This window comes from Malaclemys terrapin, chromosome 1, assembly GCF_027887155.1.
Source record: "Malaclemys terrapin pileata isolate rMalTer1 chromosome 1, rMalTer1.hap1, whole genome shotgun sequence".
Classification (NCBI taxonomy): Eukaryota; Metazoa; Chordata; order Testudines; family Emydidae; genus Malaclemys; species Malaclemys terrapin.
In genome coordinates this window covers 247,249,676-247,257,452 of record NC_071505.1, presented here as the reverse complement: position 1 = coordinate 247,257,452, position 7,777 = coordinate 247,249,676, and the positions used below count along the sequence as shown (strand labels likewise).

The window sequence follows — 7,777 nt, the reverse complement described above, 5'->3', positions numbered from 1 at the left end:
AGGCAATAAGAAATCTGTATGTCTTCTAAGCAACATTTGGCTACAAGAGATTCAATTTTTATGGACCTTGGAGATTTGCATATTCTTGCAAAAAATTCAGTGAGTTCTAAAGGCTGAATAATAAAATCTTCAGTAACTAAGTGTTGTAATAAAAAGTTATTCCATGGATAGGGGAAAAAACCAGATACAAACACAATGTTTGCATTGCACACTAAAGCACAGCATGATATTGCTGAAATAGACTCTTTATTTCTGAAACATTCCAAAACAGCAGTATACACAGTTGTAATCAAATATTCAATCATATGCCATTATAAGAAAGCATTGATTAGTGCAATTGGATTTTGTAAAAGGTCTATCAAAAAGATTTATTTGCATTAAAACTCATTCATTTCCCATAAGCAACCATTATTAAAACATTACAATTTTATTTTTTGTAATACAGTATTGAAAAACGAACTGTAGTTTAGTGACCATTGCACCTTTTAAGTGAAATGTGGTTTATGCTGTCATTATAAATACAAAACACTATGATAATAAATTAACATGTGAACAAATGGATGAAAGACAAAATTATGTTGACCCAGCTGTATGGCAGTTTCCAGTGAATATTACTCTTTTGTGCTTTGGAACATAAAAATTACTGCTTTCATATTGCCCATAGTTTGTTTTTGAAGGATATGTTCCTAGTGCTAAAAAATAGTACATTACCACAAAAATATTATTTATGGCACACACAAAAATTAAATCCTCTCTCTGTGGTTCAAGCAAGTGTGAAAGAAATTAAGTCAAAAAATAAAATTCTTGGAAACACTAAAAAAAAATTCCAAGCTTATAACATAGGCCCCAAAGTTGCAACAAAAATGCTTATCATCTTTACAGAGTACACTGAATAAATTATCCTACTATATGGCAAAGCTGTTTGAAATAGTGGCATTTCTTAGCTCTCTCAAAGGAAGTACATCCGATATTTTGCACATATATAAATATTTCTTAAGTTCTAAATGACAGTACCGCAACTGTTAGTTTGATAACACTGCAGTTTTCCAGGCAAATGACTAAGTGCAATATTTAGTCTTTAATAATGTTCATTTTTTTAAAAATGACAGGGTATAACAGATATTCTTACATATTAAAACTCAATGAAAATAGTGTTGTGGGACCTTCCCTTCCTGTAACATAGTTACCCAGCCAGCTGGGTAGTAGAAACCATATTATTTCTTTTCCATTGTTCAGGGGCATCCGACATCAATAGCAGCCGTCTCTCCAATTTCCATCTCGTAGAGTACTAAGAGAAGAAAGAGGCTTTGGAGGCTGAAGAAAACTGTTTTAAAAAATAAGCCACATTTCAGGTAAGAGAACAGTAAGACATGCATCAGTCACATATGTAATGAAGCTGGCCTTGTAGGTGTTCCCATATACACATGCATGTACACTCTTCCATGGCATATTTCCATCTCTATGCTAATATATTATAAAATGGCATAACTCAGGACTTGGGGTGAAATCCTGACCATACTGAAGTCAATGGGAGTTTTGCTATTGACTTCAATGAGACCAGGATTTCAATTCTAAACTGTAGGAGGTGGTTCTGACCTGATGCAGGAACAATGTGGCTTTACACAAAATGTCAAACTGCCAATTCTTCTTTTCCTCCCTACTCCCACCAACTCCTCTCTTCACTCCAATGTTTTGCCCTGCTCATTCCATTCTTACCCACACTTCTTGCTTTTCCGCTCTCCCCACTGTTCTCCCCCAGCCCATAAAAACTATTTCCTTCTCACATAATACCAGTAATAAAAGTCCTGCAAAGGAGGCCCTCTGTGATATCTGTGAAATCTCACCTCTTTCAATAGGTTCACACAGGTGGGACAGGCGAGGGATTTAGTAACAATTCTGTTGATGATGCACAAGATCAAACAGAACCTCCCTCCCTCTCCCTTAACTGTTTTGGCTCTGCAAGATTAATGGGATTAAAAAGCAGTGCAAATACATTTCTGTCACTAAAACAGTAGCTATGTCCAATACAAACAGGCTGCAGACAATAATTTCGGTTTAAAAGGGGAGGGGCATTCCCCCACATGAACTGTTGCACCCAACATGCATTTGAAAAAAAAAAAAAAAATCTGTGCATTCTAAAAATAGCACCTGTTTTTTTCCTGCCAATGGCAGCATAAGTATTGTCCTGGGGAGAGAAAGCCTTCCTGAAATTGACCTATTCCGAGTTTTAAAAACATATTATCAGAAAACAAAAGCTAGGAAACATTAGCACCATAATATAACAGCCACCTTAATTTTTATTATAAATTCCTTAGCAATTAACTATTTCCCAAACCTCCAAACACTACTGAGGATAGCTGTTTCAAATGATATTTAAAGAAAACCTGCCTGGGACAATTAGTTTGACACAGTATCCAGCTCTGCTCCATCTGCTTCTTTAACAATTTCAGGAGGGCTACATTTTATACCCACCATATTTTGATTACATCACTTTGCTGAAATTAAATGGAGGGGCCGGGGTCAGGCTGGAAATGCTAGTGGATATGGTGATATGAAATCTGCCAAGAGAGCCACCAGCAGCCACCAACAGGCACTAGGGGGAGCCATAGCCAGCTCCAGTTCCCTGCTACTGCTTCTTGTAAAGCCAGTTTTCATCCTCTCAGGTCCTGGCTCTCTCCCTTCCCTGCTCCCCCTCTAGCCACAACTACTGCTGATTCTGCTGGCTCCTCTCCTGTCAGGAATCCTGGACTGGAGGAGGGGGCAGTCTGCTGCAAGGAAGATGGAACCAGTAAGTAAACAGCAGCCACCAGTGCCAGTTCTTGCATTTCTCTGAAGACAGTGGCTCTAGTGGTTAAAAGTAGATTGAAACAGCAGCAGGAGCTCTCCCTATACCGTTACTAGGAGGTGGAACAGGACTTCCATCAGTTTCCTTTTCTTTCATAACCCGTTTGGCTCCCCTCACACACTCTTCTCCCTCTCAGTGTCCAACCCCCTAGGATGCCATGCTCCCTCCTCGTTCCCATGCTTCAGCTTTAGGGCACCAGGCAGAAGATATGTCCCTTACACACAAGCAATGTCACCTGTGACTCTTCCTGGCAGTTTAAGCATTTCCAGCACCATAATTCCCAGCCCAATTGCAATAAGGCAGCAAAGAGGGTATGGAATTTAGGGAGAATTATGTGAACTATTCTTTTTTAATTAAGCATTGCGGTTAGGGAGAAGAAAGAGAAATAATTTATTTGGTGGGACTCAACCTTTAACTACCGAGGTGTACAGTTTAGCAACACCACATTACTTAATGTATCAGCACTATTAGAAAGGATGCAGAACTATTAAATGGCACTTTGTGTAATGAAACTAATCACTTAATCAGAATTCTCTCAAAGGAAAAATTACTGCCATAACTAACAGCCTGCTAGCAGCTTTCAAAGCATTTGCATTTTTTGTAAGCAGAAAAGAGCTGCTTTCATTTTCTCAAAAGTGATGATTGTTTACATAAAACGTACTCGCTGTGAGAGGAAAAGCAAGCTAGCCAGCGTCTTCTCCCAGAGGGGCTGAAAGGGAGAGCAGTTCAGCCCATTGCTCACTCCCCCAAAAGAGACACCAGCAGGAAGGAGCTAGAAGGCTACCAGGCCAGCCCTATGGGGCTCAATAAAGGGAAGATTCAGGGTACATGGGGCAGGTTATCTGCTTAGCAGGGATGGATAGGGAAGCTTGCTGGGTTCGGCGAGTTTCATCTGGTTCACTTTTATGTTTCAGATGAACCAGGGGAGTGCAGACAACTGAACCCACCAGAAAGATCTGGTGAAATTTGGGCAAACCCAGTTGGTTTCACACAATTCTACCCCAGTGGAGTATCTCTAAAGGTTACTATTAAAATCAATAAAATGTGGTATGATGCCAGTTCATACGAAGGCCCCTGGGCCTCACTGACAAATGCATAGCTGGAAACCAGTCTGGCTCATCTGTGTTAGCATTGTTAAAATAGATGTTAAGTTTATAAGAATGTGTTTAGACTTGATGAAATGCTTGTAGGATGCTGCATGTATTGATCTCGCTTATAACGTCTGTACCCCAGGCCATAAAAGCTATATTGAGTGTTTGCACTGTAAACCTCTGTAACTGTGTAATTCACCAAATAGGAAAGAAGCATTAATTAATGTAAAGTGCAGGTCCTGCACACAACAAGGCCCACTGAAACCAAATGAGCCATTGTGAAACATCAAAGGACAAAGACTTTGTTGATTGCCTCCTCCCTCCTCCCCGCCTATGAAGACCACAGGGGCAGAAACACTTCTCCCATCAGTTTAAATTCAGGGGGAAGGGCATACAAATTTGTGACTAGAAGGAACTGTATCACTCTGCTGTTTGGAATTTGGAGAGGGCAATATTTCTTAGCATAAGCAAGGGATCCCAAAGCTTCTTGGATTGGGTTAGCTGTAGAGGACATAGAAAGCTTGCATATTGCAGCAGTTTCTATTACTTTTGGAACCTAAGATTAACTCATTTGTGAGAGTATGTTTACATGCTTTAACCTTGTAAATAACTCATTTTTCTTCTTAGTTAATAAATCTTTAGTTGGTTTATTTTCGGATTGGCTACAAGCGTTGTCTCTGGTGTGAGGTCTAAGGTCTAAGTCCCTTGTGACAGAGAGTAACCTGAATATTGTTGTGATTTTGGGGTGTAAGGGACCATCTATCACAAAGGCAAGTTTGTCTGGGTGGCAAGATAGACCGGAGCACCTAAGGGGACTGTCAGTGACTCCATGGTTAGGCTGCTATAGTGCTTGAAGTATTCACACTTGTTACTTGGTTGGTGAAATCTAAAGTATAGAACTCACAACTAATTGGGGCTTTATGTCCTCCTTCTGGACCCTCTGGCCTGAGGTAGGCACTCACACTTGTGATCTATTCCAGAAAGCTTCACATGTGACTTGTCTTACTTTTCTCTATAATAAGTTGTTTGAATATTTCTCAAGAGACATGGAAGGGAAGTATGACTAACTGTTCTAGAAAGGAGACCGAGACCTTGTGACAGGTTGTACTTGCCCCACACTGGGGACAAAACGGTTAACACAGCACCTCTTGGTGGCAGAAGCCACATCCCCTCATCCCTGATGGGCATGCTCCAACTCCTGCTGCAGTATAAAAGGGAGCAGCCTAGCTCAGTCTGTGCTGACCACTGAGGAGGAAGGATGCATCTCGCCGGCTTCAGCTGAGGGGCAGCCGGGATCCCGGACCGCGAGAGCAGGAGACGCCAAGGCCCAGACAAGCGCTCAGGCATCTGCAATGCCCCAGGGAGATTGCAGTCACTATCTGACAAGCCTGGAGACTCCAAATACACCCTGACTTCAATTATAGAAGTCACAATAAGAATTAGCCCAGGGAGGGACCAGCCAGTGTCCCTGCAGCGCTCTGTGTGTTATGTGCAAATTCTGCACTGACTTAGTGGCAAACCCACTTGCCATTACCAGGGCCCTGGGCTGGAACCTAGTGGACCTGGGTCCTGCTACCCTGGCTGCCCCCTTTGGGGGGCAGCCCACCAGACCTCCTCCTATTGATTCTGGCCATGAGGCCGCACTTCCCTGCAGCCAGGGGTAGTCCTATTGACTACAGCCACTGGGCCACATAACCCTGAGGCTGAGGGCAGCCATACTGACTTAATCGTGGGGCTACCATGCCCTTGCCCCTCCCCCCCCAAGGTGACGGGGTATACTTGCCCTGTGACAGACCTCTACAATAAACAGTTCCTATTCCAGAAGAGAGAGAGAAAGAGAGACCTCCATCAGGGAACAACAAAAATAAATTGTTACATTGGAAATCTAAGGGTACACACTTCACAAAAGAGGAAACTGTCAGTTGTTTTTCGAAGTCCCCTTTGTATCAACACACTGGGCCAAACTGTTTTAATTTACATACGTGTAAAACCAGAGTAACTCCACTGAAGCAAAACTGTGAAGCAAAAGTGTTTTTCTGGATCTAGTTGAGGTTCGGGCCTGGATCAGTTAGATGGGCAAAGCTCAACCCAGACAAGACCAAGGTGATATATAGTGGGTTGTCGGAAGCAGCTGGAAGAGATGGCAAAAATATTTTTGAGGGAATCCATCTCCCATCAGTCATAAGAGTTCATAACTAAAGGTTTATTTTAGATCCCCAGCTGCTATTATAGATCATCACATCACAGACTATCACCTCAAGCTTGCTCTACATGGGCTATACCTTTAAACCATTTGGAAACTAAAGTTGGTGCAGAATGTAGCAGCTCACTTGCTATACAGAACATTGCTCTGGGAACAGACGACATTAGGGCTCTGGATCTGCACTAGTTGCTTATTGGACTCCAGATGGAATTTAAAAAAGGTACTGATCATGACGTGCACAATCCTACATGGTGTGGGAGCTGCCTACCTGACACACTGCCTCTCTCACTGGGCCATTCTGCCACAGCTTCAATCAGAGGTGCCACCCTCTTGTTTTAAAAAGGAGGGGGCTCTCAGCAAGCCATTCTCTGTGGGGACTCTGGGACATTTGAATTTGCTCACACCATTTATTCAAAATAACTGGAACTGGATTACCTTTGGGGCACATTGCACAAACTATTATTTGATAGGGTTTGGGGGGAAGGTTGAGATTGTTCTTGGAGAGGGGTGGTAAAATGGGAGTTGTTTTAATTTACTGTTGGCTCACTGAATTATATTGTTACCCGTATGTGATTATTTAACATTGCTGGGTAGTTATCATTAATTGTTAAGGTTCACTGGGGTTTATGAATGGGCAGTTTTCATTGCTTAGAGAGAAAGACATGTATAGAGAGGACAGAATTCAGCCCAGCATCAGTAGCCTGTAAAAGTATTTCTGTTCAAAAGCCTTTTTTTCTTTTTTTCTTTTTTAAAGAAATCAGAATTGAGTTCTCAAAGCCAAGGCTATCTATGTGTAAAGGAGGTGCATTTAGCTCTTTTCATTAATAAGAACATTCTCTTACCTTCGAACTGGCTGTGCAATTTTACTCCTGGGTATACTACTCCCACTTAGGGCCAATGATGGTCTTGGAAGAGCACTACGTCCTACAGTCCCAGGATTTGCAGTCTTGTTTGGCATGGGGATTCCACTGTTAGAATATAATTGTAAGGTGCTGGATAAGGGAATACTACTGCTGCCTTGTACAGTTGGGCTTACATACGCTGTGGCTTTGAGAGGCTGTCTGACAGACACAGGAAAATGTCCCACACTGTGAACTCTGTGCTGAAGTTGTCCTGGAGATGGAACTGTAAAAGGATGGTAACAATAGTATACAATGTCAGCACACAACACATAGTACCAGGGTTAGCACTTATTTCTAAATAAGTCTGTACAGTGCTGAATGCACTTGTCATTAGAGGAGGTGACCTTTCGTTTCAATCAAAACCAACTGTAAAACAGGTTAAATATTTAGATCCAATACAAATACATACTGCATCTGTTAGTCCAATTTAAGTAAACATTTGAAAACACCACTACCAAACAAAAATAAGATCATCAGACAAAAATCCCACCCCTACTTCACTCCTCTTTTGCTCTGCAATGATTCAATATTTATTCTATCAGAGGGGTAGTCGTGTTAGTCTGGATCTGTAAAAAGCAACAAAGAGTCCTGTGGCACTTTATAGACTAACAGATGTATTGGAGCATAAGCTTTCGTGGGTGAATACCCACTTGGTCAGACGCATGTATTCACCCACGAAAGCTTATGCTCCACATACATCTGTTAGTCTATAAGGTGCCACAGGACTCTTTGTTAA

At 41.7% G+C, this 7,777-nt stretch overlaps 1 protein-coding gene across 3 annotated transcripts in view; it reads right to left on the bottom strand.

The window, feature by feature from the left end:
• Positions 1-227: 227 nt before the first annotated feature.
• SLAIN1 (SLAIN motif family member 1) overlaps positions 228-7,777 on the bottom strand; it is a 71,927-nt gene continuing 64,377 nt past the window's right edge. For 2 of the 3 annotated variants that reach the window (XM_054011776.1, XM_054011785.1), the window contains 2 exons: positions 6,982-7,264; positions 228-1,324 (listed from right to left, as the gene is read on the bottom strand). In XM_054011776.1, the coding sequence (XP_053867751.1) occupies positions 1,249-1,324; positions 6,982-7,264 (359 nt within the window). In that variant the 3' untranslated portion in view covers positions 228-1,248. Of the gene's footprint in view, positions 1,325-5,918; positions 6,068-6,981; positions 7,265-7,777 lie in introns of all 3 variants that reach the window. The other variant, XR_008443044.1, reaches the window with a different exon arrangement.